This window comes from Bos indicus, chromosome 3 (assembly GCF_029378745.1).
Source record: "Bos indicus isolate NIAB-ARS_2022 breed Sahiwal x Tharparkar chromosome 3, NIAB-ARS_B.indTharparkar_mat_pri_1.0, whole genome shotgun sequence".
In the NCBI taxonomy this organism is placed as follows: domain Eukaryota; kingdom Metazoa; phylum Chordata; class Mammalia; order Artiodactyla; family Bovidae; genus Bos; species Bos indicus.
Genome location: NC_091762.1, coordinates 110,458,090 through 110,472,708, shown reverse-complemented (window position 1 = coordinate 110,472,708; position 14,619 = coordinate 110,458,090). Strand labels below are relative to the sequence as shown.

General features: G+C 54.3%; 2 protein-coding genes across 13 annotated transcripts in view; one reads left to right on the top strand and one right to left on the bottom strand.

Moving 5' to 3' along the window:
- KIAA0319L (KIAA0319 like) overlaps window positions 1-5,466 on the bottom strand; it is a 97,148-nt gene extending 91,682 nt beyond the window's left edge. For 5 of the 6 annotated variants that reach the window (XR_011565940.1, XR_011565939.1, XM_019957864.2 and 2 more), the window contains exons 1-2: window positions 5,010-5,145; window positions 2,201-2,367 (exon numbers count right to left, since the gene is read on the bottom strand). Coding sequence is in view for 4 of the 6 variants with exons in the window: in XM_019957864.2 (XP_019813423.2) it covers window positions 2,201-2,339 (139 nt within the window). In the remaining 2 variants the exon portion in view is untranslated. Of the gene's footprint in view, window positions 1-2,200; window positions 2,368-5,009; window positions 5,146-5,342 lie in introns of those variants that run through there. The other variant, XM_019957863.2, reaches the window with a different exon arrangement.
- Window positions 5,467-5,563: 97 nt separating this feature from the next.
- On the top strand, window positions 5,564-14,371 carry NCDN (neurochondrin). Of its 7 annotated transcripts, none has more exons than XM_019957866.2 (8): window positions 5,574-5,677; window positions 5,935-6,002; window positions 6,865-7,005; window positions 8,105-9,073; window positions 10,113-10,354; window positions 10,898-11,122; window positions 11,501-11,643; window positions 12,853-14,371. In XM_019957866.2, exons 2-8 carry the CDS (start codon window positions 5,970-5,972, stop codon window positions 13,287-13,289), a joined length of 2,190 nt encoding a protein of 729 aa, XP_019813425.2. In that variant the 5' UTR covers window positions 5,574-5,677; window positions 5,935-5,969; the 3' UTR covers window positions 13,290-14,371. The 7 variants fall into 7 exon arrangements, with proteins under 7 accessions (XP_019813428.2, XP_019813425.2, XP_070642965.1 ...); XM_070786864.1 differs by having other exon boundaries at window positions 6,835-7,005; XM_019957869.2 differs by lacking the exon at window positions 5,935-6,002 and having other exon boundaries at window positions 5,564-5,677.
- The last annotated feature ends 248 nt before the right edge of the window (window positions 14,372-14,619 follow it).

The window sequence follows — 14,619 nt, the reverse complement described above, 5'->3', positions numbered from 1 at the left end:
TACTAAGTCAAAGAACATGAACTTTTTTAGGATCCTGATTTATGCCAAAAAGGTCTCTATTCAAACTCTCCAGCACAACAGGAGAGCAACCACATCACCCCTTGGCAGCACTAGATATTTCTACTTTGATCTTCATCAACATGATAGGTTAAAAAGGATTTCTCATTTTACTTCGCAGCTCTTTGGTCAGTAATGAGAATGAACATTTTTTAATGTGATAAATCATTTTAATTTCTTATTTATGATACTCTGTTTATGTCTATTATTCACTTTTGCTATTAGGACATTGTGCTTTTTAAAAAATTGATCTAGAAGAGCTCTGATAAATTAAAACACACAACAAATCTGACTGTCATGTATTGCCTGCATGTTCGTTCAGTTTGAACACACATGGATCTTGGTTCTTTCATGGTAAAAGCTCCAAACTTTTCTAAAATGGAACTGGTACAATCTAATTCCCATCAGAGCCACTCCTACCAAGTACCTCTTTACCTTTATACTCAATGTGTTCCTTAGGGTGTTGTTTTTAAGCACCAGGCTCACCAGGGATACGAAAGACTAGCCCAATGAACCCACAGCACTCTGTTTAACTAACTAGCTTGGAAAATACAAAAAACACTCAGAAAAGCTTCTTCCTCCCCTATAATCAGAATCCCTCAAATAACAAGCTGTTCATTCTGGTTCAGGGCAAAAAAAGCTGGCTTTGGTCCTCTAAAAGATCACCTGTGGTTGGAAGGCAGCAAAGTAGAAGAAAAAGAGCATAAGCTCTAGAGTGGAAAAACCTGCATTTAGATTCCTGGCTCTGCTGTGCTCTTGCTGTGTGACCTTGGTCAAGTCATTTTGCTTCCCTGGGCCTCAATTTCCTAATTACAAAAAGAAATCTGTTTTAGGGTTATCATAAAGATTAAATTAAATACATAGTGTCTATAACCTGGGGTCTGGTATGCAGTAGGTTCACTTCAAAAAATGTGATTTTCCTACTCTGATGATGCTAAATCAGGTACTTATTTAATTCGAATAATCTTACATAAAATGTTGACCTGAAATAGCTAGCTGTCCCAGCAAAGCATCATCTGGGTAAAAAGTATTTAGGTCAGCTTTCTGTCAAATGCAATTTCCACTGCTATAATTATGCAATCATCAACCATCACTGCAAGACAACAAAAACCCCAAAGTTGATGTCACTGAAATTGCTAAATACAGTAATTATTTGATTCTCAAGATCATGGCCACCAACTCCTTTTGGAAAGCAATAGTAATCTTGGTAATTATAGGATCAAAAGACTGATTATAGAACCAGACAGTGGTTTCTATAACAGAAGTCTTTCGGTCATTGCCCAGAACAGCAGCATACGCAGAAGTCATTCTCACTTCCATACTCTAAAAGGAACAATATCAACAAAGAACCAAAGGAAAAAAGACAGAAACAAAAGGGCTACTTTTTGAAATTTAGCCTTTTTGGCATTTTATCCTGGCAAGAGGTAAAAGACTGGTGAAATAATCTCTAGAAGGAAACCATACTTTAAAAATCTATCAGTATAAACCCTTTCTATGGAAAAAGGTACATTCTCCTTCTAAAGTATACAGGGTAGATTCCGTCAGGAAAGGAAAGAAAGCAAAGTATCACTTATGTTCATAGCACTGTACTACACGCTTTAATTACTTTATCTTTTAAATCAAGTTGTGAGGTAGGTCTTATTCTTCCTTACGGACAACAGGTAACTTGCTCAAGGTTTTGTAGTTATTAAGTGGAAAGAAACATCCAGCTTTTGGACCCAGGTCTAACTTTGAAACCTTTATCTGTTCATTACATCTTCATGAAATCTCAAAATGATCATGCCAGTTCTCTTTTCTGAGAAGGAGCCCAGGGGCTTCCCTGGCCCAGCGGTTAAGACTGCACTTCCACTGCAGGTGGCACAGGTCCCATCCCTGGTGGGGGACGAAGAATCCCGAATGCCATGTGGCAGCAAGCCAAAAAAAATTTTTTTTTCAAAAAATGGAAAAAAGAGAAAGAACCCAATTTAAATTTTGGTCTAAAACAAAACAGACAAACAAATAAACACAACAAACCAAGTGTTCACCAAAAGGGTGACCATTTCTATCAATTACCTCTTCTGGCTCTTACTAGTCTTTAAAATGAACTGACAGACCCACACAAAATACCCTTTTTAAAAATCTTAAATATTAAAGAAAATGGTACCTGTTGACAACCACAGAGCACTGAAGCAGAAGCAAAAATAAAACAGGTACAAGCTTTTCAACTGCTTCACAGACGTCTGCCAACAAAATCTTGATAAAAGCCAAGAAGCACGGCTTGGCTTGATTCCCAGCTTCTCCATGGCCTTCCAGACAGGCAGAACCAGTCCACTAGAAAGACAGAAAAAGAAGAAATTATATGCCAAGTAATTAATAATTGATTCCTCGAAATGCAGAGTGCTAGACAGTGTGACAGATCAGGGAGAAGAGAAATTTCAAGTTTGTCTTTCACTGTTCATACCTGTCTATAAATCTCAAACCTGAGCTTTGACATAGCCTATAATTATCAGGATAAAAACATAGCAAGGGATACGAAATGAATCCACTGTAAAGCTGAAACACTTTATATTCCATTATTTTCTAATCTAACAGTTAATCATCTATGTGGAAGAGTGGAAAGTGCACCCAATTGAAAAAAAAGATCTGAGTTTCAGTTCTAGCTCTGCTAACAGCTCTGTGACTTTATCCAAATACTGTTTTTTTTATCTATGAAAAGAAGAGTTCGGAGCACCACAGGTAAACTGATCTGAAGGTTTTTCTAGCTATGTTTTTAGAAAGCTTTAATATGATTGTCATTAGGTAGGGCATGCATTCTCCAGTTTGCTATTGTCCCCACCACTCTTATCTTTAAAATCTATCCAGTTTATACTTTGATGTCACCTCCAGGATCCTTAGAATCATTAGCAATTCCTGACTTATATTCATATATCCACTCAACAAGTATTTACACAACCCCTATTTTGTACTAGGCATCCAGAATCTATGGGTTGAATGACAGGTCCCTTTTAGAAGAAAAAAAATGACTTTCCATCAGTTTCTTCTTACACAACTTCCCTATATTGTATAAATTATTATATAAATGTTGGCAGCTAATGCTGGGTTGACTGAGTTCTGAAGAAGCAATTCAAAAATCTTCTGTACTAAATATGCACCTGTCATCCACATCTAGAAAATGGCACAGACTGACAACCCCCAACCCTAGCCCAGCACTGTCTGGGTTGTATATCAATATCAGGAAACAAACACACACACAGAACTGCAAAACTAAGGTACAGCCCACCCAAGAAAAAGTTTTCACTGAGCCTTAAGCATCTGAAGGTCTTCCTCTTTCTCATTCACTTCCATCCATTCCTATTTCTAGTGGTTGTCATTGTATGTTAGGGAGCAGGGGACAGAAAGGTGTGCAGGCCAGACACATGCTCAAGGGATTATGAAGTGGAGCCTAAGTTAGAAAGTATATCCAGCAACTTAGCCTCCCAAGACAGAAAGAGTGAATGTGCATGTGAGTGCGTGTGTATCAATCTTACCCAACACATTACTGCCTACCACAAAAGGATTTTAAATTCAAGGTGACTCAACACCTGTCATCAATAGCGTGGCAGATGGGCGATAGAAGCATAAAAGAAATGAATAGGCTTTGAAAATGGGAGTAATAAACACCACCGGATTGGCAAGCTGATTAGAAGGGCAAGGTCTCACAAACCGTGCAGGAGACAGAGGCGGTTATTTTCTTGTGAACTCCCAATCAGTCTTCCCTCTGAAACCTACAATTGCTTAAGGGCACAAATCTCTGCTAGGGTCCAGTCAAAGCCTGCTGACCAGAGGCAGGAACAACAACACAACACCAAGATCTAAATGGCTTGTCACAGAATCAAAGGGAAACAGCCCAGGGAGAGAACACACACCCCCACAATACTTGACAAATGAAAATCTAGAAAAGCAAGCAAGAGTTCTGGCATTTAGGGCGTTACAAGTACACCCGAAATAAAAGCACTCTCTGTTGCAGCAGCTGTTCAGACAGAGCAGGGGGTAATGTTTACTTAATACTTCAGGTTGATGGGGGATGTATCATAGTTCAGTCTGTCAGCTACATACGTGGAACTCCATTTATGTACCCAGCGATAAGATGTTTGAACAACGACAGAGCACGTCTGAAACAGCCTATTCAGCTAGTATGAGTAATCAAGAATAAAGCTCTTAAAAAAAAAAGTCTCGGATATTTGGGAAAGTTACAGAACAGACTGCCATGAATAGCTTTGCTTATATTTGCAGACATTGTTTCCCAAATAGCTGGAAAAATGAACAGATTGTTCTGGGAGGTCGTCCTTCCAACTCGTTCCCTAGCTTCCAGTCTGTTAATCAGACCAGAAAGCACAAGGAGAGTCAGTTAATACTCTTCACTAACTGCATCTGTCGTCAATTGGGCACAAGCACTGTGAGGTGAACGGAAGCAAAGCTTTCCTGGAATCTCGCCCGCGGTCTTTTCTCTCGACTTCCTTCATTTCAGCTTTGTGCTCACTGCAACCACTACAGGACCCCTCTGGGGGGCATAATTATCAGTGTCCTGAATAAGGCAGGTTTCGCAACGTAAGGTGCAAGTAGTGCTCAGCCCCGCCCCCGCTATTCAGCATCAACGTGCTGTCTTGGTGGGGAGAACACACACAAGAGACAGTAACTAGGGGCGAGGAAGGAAGGAGACCAGCAGCGTCTCGGGGCCGGTCGCTGTGTCTGTCTGTCAGGGGATGGAGGGAACAGCAGGACCAGGCTCGGGCCCCCCCAAAAATGGGCTCAGCCTGGGACTCCAGCTCGGCACCTGCAAAGCCAGAAGCAGCTGGCTGACCTAGCCGGGCCAGGAGCGCCACCTCCGGGTCCCAACACCCGGCCAGCGCACCCCCAGAAATAGCCCGTCCCGCTCGCCCCTCCCATGGGCTCGTGGTCCTCGGCCCGGCAGCCAGCCGCCCCCGGCCACCTACCGGGGCTCAGGGCCACACAGCGGGGCCCCGGCTCTCGGCGGCCTCCGCCTCCTCCCGGTCCATGGGGTCGAGGCCCCAACCTCCGCTCCCCTCACCCGGAGGAGGAGGAAAAGGAAGAAGCGAATGCGGGCTCCCCACTCGGACAGCTCGCTCTCGCCTCAGCTGCCCTGGACCGCGACGACGGCCGGAAACGCCGCCCCCTCCCACCTGCCGGTCTCAACCCGGAAACACACTCTCCATGCTAAACAAGCCCTCCTGGCCCCCCCGGAAGCTCAATTCTAGCCGCGAGCCCGCGTGGGAGGAGGGGCAGTGCTGGAGGGCAGAACTACGCACGAGCGAAGGAACCTGGGTCCCCAGGCTGTCGCCTCCCGCTCTCCAGAAGCGGTCTGCACCTTCGCCCGCCCTGCGCGAGCCCCAGGCCGCAGACTCGGGCAATACCCACAAGCAAGATGGCGGCAGCGGCAGCACCCCCTACGGCTTAGCGCCCAGCCGTGCCATTGGCTGGAGCCTGGAGTGAGGCCGCCGCGGATTGGTCGAGAGCGCTGCGGGGGTGGGGGTGGAGCTGCAGCAGCCCGGAGCCTGGAGTGGGCTACGCGGCGTGAGCAGCGGCCCCAGGCTCCCGGAGCATCGCGCTCGGAGAAGACTTCGCCGCTCGGGGCCGCAGCCTGGTGAGCTCAGCCCCCTTCAGGCCCTCCCCTCCATCCCAGCCGGGGCCGCTCCGAGCCGGCGCGGATCGATGCCGACACACCCCGGGGACCCTATCGCGACATCACCGTGCCCTGTCGAGACTCCATTTTGTCACAGCCCTTCTCAACATATAGCTATATCTTTTTTTAAAAAAAAATTTGCCCTGTCATCTTTGGGGGCTGTCCCATGTCGTGGTATTGCCGTGATCTCTCCGTGACATCACCGCGCCATCGTGAAGTGTGATCTCATCGCCGCCCTGTCGTGACTTCATCAATGTCGTGTTGTGACCTGGCTGCGGCGGGACAGGTGGTGACCGCCAGAAACCCTCCTCCCCTTCTCATCTCCCCATCTCAGCGGCCCCGCTTCGATTATCCGGCTTTTGGATTATCCGTTGTCCTGGGAGCTACCCGGGACCCCTTCTTGCTTCTCCAGCCCCTGCAGGCATCCACAAGCTGGTAGCCGGATGGGGAGGGTGAGGAGAGGGAGCGCAAGGGGTTAATTCTGCTGCTGCTGCTGCTGCTGCTGCTGCTGCTGCAGCTTCTGCCCGAGGGAGGGAAAAGAGAGGAGGCACAGAGCCTGCGGGGGCGACTGAGAGCCCTGGCTGTAGGGGTGGCGTCCCCAGAGGGGCCTCTGAGCCTTCCCTGGGTCAGCGCCCTGCGCCCTCACTTCTACTGAAGCTTGTGTCCTGTGTCTTCTAAAGAAGGGAGGGGAAAGGAAACCTAGCATGCCCTTTTCCCTCATGTCAGCCTGAGTCCGGATAATCGAACTTCACCATGTACGTTTCCATTCCTCCCTGTCCGTCCTCACCACTCCTTGTACGCCTGGTGGAGGGAAGCAAAACCTGGCCTTTGGTGCCAGGGGCAGCGGAGCAGTGGGGCCAGCCCTTTCCCGCCCCCAGGAGACTGTTGAGGAGAGCTGTCCAACTGAGCAGCAGGATGCGTGGTCCTTCTCTCCCACTTTCTGGAGGTGACCTTGGACCAGGGTCCCTTCCTCATCCCTAAGGACTTGAGGGTCCAGCCCCTTAAAGGGGCTCCCCCACGGGAGGTCAGTCCTGAGGAGTCCATCCCTCCTGATCCTCCTCCCTCTGTGCTAATCCCTCCCTCCCTCCTCCACTCCCACCCCCACCCCTCCTCTGCAGAGGGATGCTCAGTCCCTCTTGTGTTCACAGTTGGGCAAGGCGGGCATCATGGCCTCGGATTGCGAGCCAGCTCTGAACCAGGCAGAAAGCCGAAACCCCACCCTGGAGCGCTACCTGGGAGCCCTCCGTGAGGCCAAGAATGACAGCGAGCAGTTTGCAGCCCTGCTGCTAGTAAGGAACTGACTGACAGCTGGGAGGTGGGAAGGGCTGGGTGGTTGGGCCCTCTAGGAATGGGGTCAGCAAGTCCCCAGGGATATATAGGTGCCGCTGGTAAACCTGGAGGCACCAAAGAAGGTCCAAGGCACCTACCTGTGGACTCATTTTTGCTCCCGCTGCATATGGGAGCAAAGGGGGAAATCAGGGTGAATAAAGCTTGTGGCTCTTAGAAGCCTTGGAGGAGGCTGCCTGGGTCTGCTCTTTGGGGCGTCCCAGAGCATATGGGAGCTGACTCATAGGGTAATAGCAGCAGGTAGTAACTAGTGCAGAATACTTGATGGCTGGGGATGCATGTTCTGGAGGTGGAGAGTCGCAGGACTGAAAGTGACTGGGAAAGGGTCCCTGGGGATGGCCAGAATGGGTATGTAGGTTGAGGATGAAGGAGCTGGTTTGGGGCTCAGCCCTATTGGAAGAACCCAGGCTGGGGACAGCAGAACAGGAGCTGCAGTGCTGGGAAGGGGGGGCTGGTGTGTGGGGGGGTGAAGGGAGGAGGGAGTACAGCCTGCTTGTTTGCCATGGCAACAGGGAGACGGCTCCGGAGTCAAGGGCTCACACTGCAGCAGAGGAGGTGTTTAGGTGAAATGTAAGGGGAAATGTTTTGACAGGCAGAGCGGCGAGACACAGGAGCCATTTCCTCTGAGAAGGTGGCGGGAATGGATGAGACACTTCTCGAGGGAGTGATTAGAGAGGGACCCCAAGTCCTTGGAGAATTTTAAACACTTGAGTTCCAACCTCTTGCAACTCAGATGTTGGGCCTCTAGCTCAGACATCAAGAACTTTCCAGCTAACGGGGTCACGACATGACAGGAAGAACAGTTGAGGAGGACTGGACCTTCCTTCTGCAGGGTTCCTAGAGGAGGGATCCCAGAGGCCACACTTGTCTGCCTCAGGGGAGAAGCAAGGAGCTGGATAAGGTGATCTCTGGGAGGCTTCCTGACCCCAGAGTGAGTCCTGTTACATAACCTAGTCCTGCTGATGGTCCACCCCCAGAGTGCAGGGCAGAGTCTTTGCCAGCCCTTCCTTCCATCCTGCTGATCACACATACTTCCCTCAGGTGACCAAGGCAGTCAAAGCAGGTGACATCGATGCCAAAACTCGGCGGCGGATCTTTGATGCCGTCGGTTTCACCTTCCCCAATCGACTCCTGACCACCAAGGAGGCGCCGGATGGCTGCCCCGACCACGTTCTCCGGGCCCTGGGCGTGGCCCTGCTGGCCTGCTTCTGCAGTGACCCTGAACTAGCCGCCCATCCCCAGGTCCTGAACAAGATCCCCATCCTTAGCACCTTCCTCACAGCCCGGGGGGACCCTGACGATGCTGCCCGCCGTTCCATGGTCGATGACACCTACCAGTGCCTGACAGCCGTGGCAGGCACCCCCCGTGGGCCCCGACACCTCATTGCTGGAGGCACCGTGTCTGCCCTGTGTCAGGCGTACCTAGGGCACGGCTACGGCTTTGACCAGGCCCTGGCACTCCTGGTGGGGCTGCTGGCTGCTGCTGAGACACAGTGCTGGAAGGAGGCGGAGCCCGACCTGCTGGCTGTTCTGCGGGGCCTCAGCGAAGATTTCCAGAAAGCCGAGGATGCCAGCAAGTTTGAGCTCTGCCAGCTGCTGCCCCTCTTTCTGCCCCCAACAACCGTGCCCTCTGAGTGCCTCCGGGATCTGCAGGCTGGGCTGGCACGCATCCTGGGCAGCAAGCTGAGCTCCTGGCAGCGCAACCCTGCACTGAAGCTGGCCGCCCGCCTGGCACACGCCTGCGGCTCCGACTGGATCCCAGCGGGCAACTCCGGGAGCAAGTTCCTGGCCCTGCTGGTGAACCTGGCATGCGTGGAGGTGCGGCTGGCACTGGAAGAGACGGGCACAGAGGTGAAAGAGGATGTGGTGACCGCCTGCTACGCCCTCATGGAGCTGGGCATCCAGGAATGCACCCGCTGTGAGCAGTCGCTGCTTAAGGAGCCTCAGAAGGTGCAGCTTGTGAGCATCATGAAGGAGGCCATCGGGGCTGTCATCCACTACCTGCAGCAGGTGAGGGCGGGGGCGGGGGGGGGGCATGAAGGGGGAGAGGGGCTTGTGCAGCGGGGAGCCAGAGCAAGGGAGAGAGCGAAGTGAAACCTCGGCCCTGGGTGTACGGCTGATCCTGCAGCACTCCAGGGAGTAGTGTGTGGCGAGCCTCCCTCTCCCTCCTCCCTCCTTCCCTCCCTGAGCCTCCACACAAGCACCACACCACACACCATATGTGCACTCACATCACAGTACACACACGCACACACAACACAGAAGCCTCCCACTCACAACCCTCCCCCCGATCCACACACACTCTAGTGAAGCAGCCTGTCCTGCTCAGGCTGCAGCGTTGTCTTACACACGTACACATACAAACAGGAGCCAGGCTGCCGGTTCCTGACCTCCCTGCCCAACTCCCATTTGATCACCTCCCCCAACACCCCTCCCCGCTCCTGTCCGAGAGTCCAGCTCTCCTGTCCCATGGGGCTTCACTCAGAACTCTGGTTTCTAGTAGCCTGTTCCAGCCACTGAACTCAGCCCCTGACCTCCCACCTACCACACCAAGCTCTCTCATGGTCTCATTCTTTCTGACTTAGCCCAAAGCGGGGCTTCTCTCCCACCACTCGCACCACTGCCACCAGTAGGGATGTTTCCTCAGTAGCCAGGGCCTGGCCTCCCCCCCCATACCTCCCACCTCCACGAGGTATGTGCGATCACCCCTGGTCAGAGCTGGGTGTTGACCAAGAGGGAGTGTTTAGCCGTGGACCTGTGGGTGTCCTCGCCTTGAGGTGCTTTAGAGGTTGAGTGCCAGCGAGTGCAGGGCCGTGTCCTCTGGAGTCCAGTTGGCTCAGCAGGCCTGCGCGGAGGGCCTGCTCTGCGCCAGGCCCCTGTTGAGTGAGCGTGTCCCAGCCATGTGCTGGGTTCTGGGCCCGAAGGGCTGGCCTTTGCAGAGCTTGCAGGCCAGAATTTCCTAGTTGTGTTATTCCAGGCCGGCCAGCGTGCTGGCCGGGCAGGGGAGGGTCTCTGGTTCTGCTCCATCTCAGGGCTCCTCTGGTAACAGGTAGGGCCAGAGAAGCAGAAGGAGCCCTTTGTGTTTGCCTCCGTGCGGATCCTGGGTGCCTGGCTGGCCGAGGAGACCTCGTCCCTGCGCAAGGAGGTCTGCCAGCTGCTGCCCTTCCTTGTCCGCTATGCCAAGACCCTCTACGAGGAGGCCGAGGAAGCCAACGACCTTTCCCAGCAGGTGGCCACCCTGGCCATCTCCCCTACCACCCCTGGGCCCACCTGGCCCGGGGACGCGCTCCGGTGAGTTTGTGCTTACGGTCTGTTGAGCCAGAATGTTCTAAAGGAAGGGTTGTGACAGGGACACCTCCTCTCTCCCCAAACTCGGGTGTGCTGGGCTTCCTGACTGGGGCATGGGTTTGGTATTCTTTCTTTTTGGGGGAGTAGAGGGGGATTGTTCCCACAGAACACCTGGGCTTCCTAAGTCTCACTTGCCAAGCCCAGATTGTTCTGTAGAGAGAGAACTCCAGCTTATTAAGCATCCGCTGCCTGCCAGGCATTTTATTTCACCCTTTACCAAAACTTGGTCCTCCCAGCACCCCAGGACAGGAGTCTCATCCACGTCTTCAGGGTGAGGAAGCAGACTCCTAGAGGTTAAGGTCACGTGCCCACACTCACAGCCCAGGTTTGAGCCCAGGCCTATACTCCGAAGTCTGTGTTCTTTCTACAGTGCCTACAAGGACATGTTCTCCTTCTCCCCGACTTCTGTTCCTCTTTGATGGGGTGCCCCCCCCCGAAGGGAATCCTGGTGCCTTCATCTCACCCCTCACATTTCTGTCCCCCCAGGCTCCTCTTGCCCGGCTGGTGCCACCTGACCGTCGAGGATGGGCCCCGGGAGATCCTGATCAAGGAGGGGGCCCCCTCCCTTCTGTGCAAGTACTTCCTGCAACAGTGGGAACTCACCTCCCCCGGCCACGACACCTCAGTGCTGCCTGACAGCGTGGAGATCGGCCTGCAGACCTGCTGTCACATTTTCCTCAACCTCGTGGTCACTGCACCAGGGCTGATCAAGTGAGGCTGGGGAGGAGGTTGGAGGAAGCAGGGACCCTGCTCAGACTTGCTGCAGTCTTGGTCTCTTCCTCTGCTTCCCTGGGCCCATGGGTTCCTGTTAACGTTAGAACCAAAGGGCCTTGGAATAGAGAGAGCCACCCCGCACTGGGATCTGGCATGTGTGGAACTCCCCCTGGGCGTGTATGTCTACCTGCTCCGGCCATAACCCAGTCTGTGCTCCCCAGATGCTGCAGAAGGGGGCCCACAGTTAACTGTTCACCATGCTGCCTAATTCCTTGCCAAACCCTGGCCTGGTGAAACTGGGAGCCCAGGTTGCCCCAGGGCTTGGTCTGGGTCCACTCATCCCCTGCCTCCCGTCTTTGCTCCCTTTCTCCCCAGGCGGGATGCCTGCTTCACTTCTCTGATGAACACCCTGATGGCGTCGCTGCCTTCACTGGTTCAGCAGCAGGGGAGGCTGCTTCTGGCTGCCAACGTGGCTACCCTGGGCCTCCTCATGGCCCGGCTCCTGAGCACCTCTCCAGGTAAGCCCCTGGGGACCCAGTCCGAACAGATGGAATGCCTGGGTGGACGCAGAAGACCAGGCTGTGTTCTGGGCACAAGTCATCATTTTTCTGAAAATGGTTTTACAGAATTTTCCAATCAATGTCTGAAGTGCACCTCCATCCCCCGCCCCGCCCCACCCTTCTTCCCCGCATGATAATAACATCTTCTTCCTTCTATAGACTTTGAAGGCAAGGCCTGGTGGGTGTAAGTACAGGCCAGCTCTCAGGCACAGGCATAAGCACCTGGAACCCCCAGCAGCCCGAGGAATCTGAATTCTGTGTTTTCAAGGTGGAGCCGCCCCCACCCAGGCCCTGAGTCAGAAACACGACTTCTCTCCATTGAGGTTTTTCTCTGCTCAGCGCTTCACCTCCCTCATGACAGGCTTCAGTGCTCTTTCAGCACGTCCCTCCCTCCCCGCCCGCGCCTCACTCTGGCTGTGTGCAGGTTGGGGGGGCATCCGCTCCAGCCCCCTACCAGCCCTCTGTGTCTCCCACTTTGGCCGTGGGTGTCTGCTTGGGTCCCTGTGTCCCCGCCTGTTCCCTGTACCCCATCTGTCAGGTTGGAGGAGCTGCACAGATGCCTGGGAACAGAGTGTAATGAGCCCGTATCCTCAGCAGCCTCTGTTCCCTGTGCAGGGGGATCCCAGTAGGGTGCCTGGCAGCTGGAAGAGGGGCATGTCCCAGTGGATCAGGAGCCCCACCCCACCCTACCTGACCCTCTCGCCCTGAGCTCCCTCAGATCCAGGCTGCGTCTCCACAGCCCCTGAGTAGAGCCCCCAGTGCTGGTTAGCCCGACAGCCTCGGGAGAGCGTCTGCAGTGCAAGGGGCATAGTAGCCCTGCAGGCCAGTGAGCCAAGCCCATGGTCCCCTCTGGCACCTTCTTCTGGCCTAAGAACCAAATTGCCACACCCCCCTCATTGCTGAAGGGCTGGGCCCAGCAGAAGCTCCCATCACCACTCAGACTGTAGCAGGGTCCGACCACGAGGTAGAGTGCCAAGATTATTACATTTCATTCTCATGACAAGAGTTCTAAGATTAGCACCACTGGCCCCATTTTACTCGTGGGAAGAAACCAGACCCAGAAAGTGAATTACCTGAGGTCCCACCAGGACGGGGGGAAGGGCAGGGGGGATCCGGTGAGGCCGCCAGCCCCTCTGGTTCATGCCCCTCTCCCTGCTTGCCTTCCAGCTCTGCAGGGGACGCCCGCATCCCGAGGTTTCTTCGCAGCTGCCATCCTCTTCCTGTCGCAATCCCACGTGGCCCGGGCCACGCCCGGCTCAGAGCAGGCAGTGCTGGCCCTGTCCCCCGACTACGAGGGCGTCTGGGCGGATCTGCAGGAGCTCTGGTTCCTGGGCATGCAGGCCTTCACGGGCTGCGTGCCCCTGCTTCCCTGGCTGGCCCCTGCCGCCCTGCGCTCCCGCTGGCCCCAGGAGCTGCTGCAGCTGCTGGGCAGCGTCAGCCCCAACTCTGTCAAGCCTGAGATGGTGGCTGCCTATCAGGGCGTCCTGGTTGAGCTGGCAAGGGCCAACCGGCTGTGCCGGGAGGCCATGAGGCTGCAGGCCGGGGAGGAGACTGCCAGCCACTACCGCATGGCCGCCCTGGAGCAGTGCCTGGCCGAGCCCTGAGGGGGCATCCACTGGGGACAGACCTGGGGGTGGGCAGCGAGGGAGGAGGGAGGAGGCATCTCCCCTGAAGCCCCCCAGTTAGACCCCCCTCCCCAAACTTCCCCCCCAAACACCCCAGCTTTCTGGCTTTTCTGAGGGGTGAGGGCATGGCGCCCACTCTTCAAGTGTAAGGAACTGCGTCACGCCCCCTGGGCCCACTCTGGGCCAGGGATTGACTTGGAAATCAGCGTGGCTGTCCCCGCCAGGTTGGGGGAGGTGGGAGCAGCCCCAAGAGAGGGTGGGCACTAGGTGTCATTTTGGCGGAATGTCTCGCTCCCTCGTAGGAGAGAGGCCCCCAAATGGGACAGGGCTGGCAGGAGCCGGCTGCCTCGGCCCATGCGCCCTGCCGGCCAGGGCGTGGGCTCCCCAAGACCATGGTGCCCCTCTGGCCTCCCAGGTCCACGTCCTTTAAATTGGCCATTTGGTTCTTGCCCTTGGCCCCCTTGGGCAGAGAGCAGGCTCAGGCCGTTGACATTGCAGTTCTTCCTGTCAGCTTCAGTGATCCAGGGTCTGAACTGCCCCAACCTTCCGGGGGAACCTGGGGCAGACAGGCCTGGTGGGGGGGTCAGGAAACCTCCTTCCATGTGAGCTTCCTTGAGGGGACCCAGGAGCCCTTGAGCCCTGGTCTCTAAGCTTTTGTGTCGTGTTGCAGCAGAGTGACAGTGGGGGCTGGGGAGTTATTTATTTTGCCTGTCCTTATCCCTGCTTGGACTCCCGAGCACCTGATCCCTGTCCCCTTGGTGCCATCTGGCCTGGCTGGAGCCAGGAGCCGGAAGGATGCTTTCCCAGAATCCGCATGTTCCCCTAGTGACTGCACCCCATCGCCATCGTGGTGCCTGGCTTCCACTCCCACCCCCGCTGATGATTGCTCTCTGCCGAGAGACGCGACTGGCGGCTCCAGCAGGGACTACCTTTCTTACAAACCCAGGGGACCCCCCAACCTGACCCCTTGCTTCCCTCTTCCCTCCCCCAGTGCGTTCTGTGATCACCAAGTTCAAAGCTGTGCAATGTGGACACTCAATAAATGTTCATTGGTGACAAAACAGCTCCTGTGTGGTCTGTCCTGCACCTTCTTCCCTCCGGGCCCCAGCAGCTCACAACACACATGCCCTGCTAATCACAGTTCACAAGTGCCCTCTCATTCAGTCCCCCCAAGAATCCAATGAAGCAAATGTCATCCCGATTCTGAAGAAACTGAGGTGCCAGGAGATTTGCTCAAAGTGTTGCAGCCTGTAAGTCCCAGAGCCAAGGCTCCATCCAGGCCATCCAACTTCTCAGCCCGCACCCTTCA

Excerpts from the sequence above, each read along its gene's own strand:
- NCDN (XM_070786864.1), top strand. The coding sequence starts at position 5,970 with ATGTCGTGTTGTGACCTGGCTGCGGCGGGACAG. Across the intron at positions 6,003-6,834 it reads ACCTGGCTGCGGCGGGACAG|AGGGATGCTCAGTCCCTCTT; the intron begins GTGGTGACCGCC and ends CCTCCTCTGCAG. Across the intron at positions 11,123-11,500 it reads ACTGCACCAGGGCTGATCAA|GCGGGATGCCTGCTTCACTT; the intron begins GTGAGGCTGGGG and ends CTTTCTCCCCAG.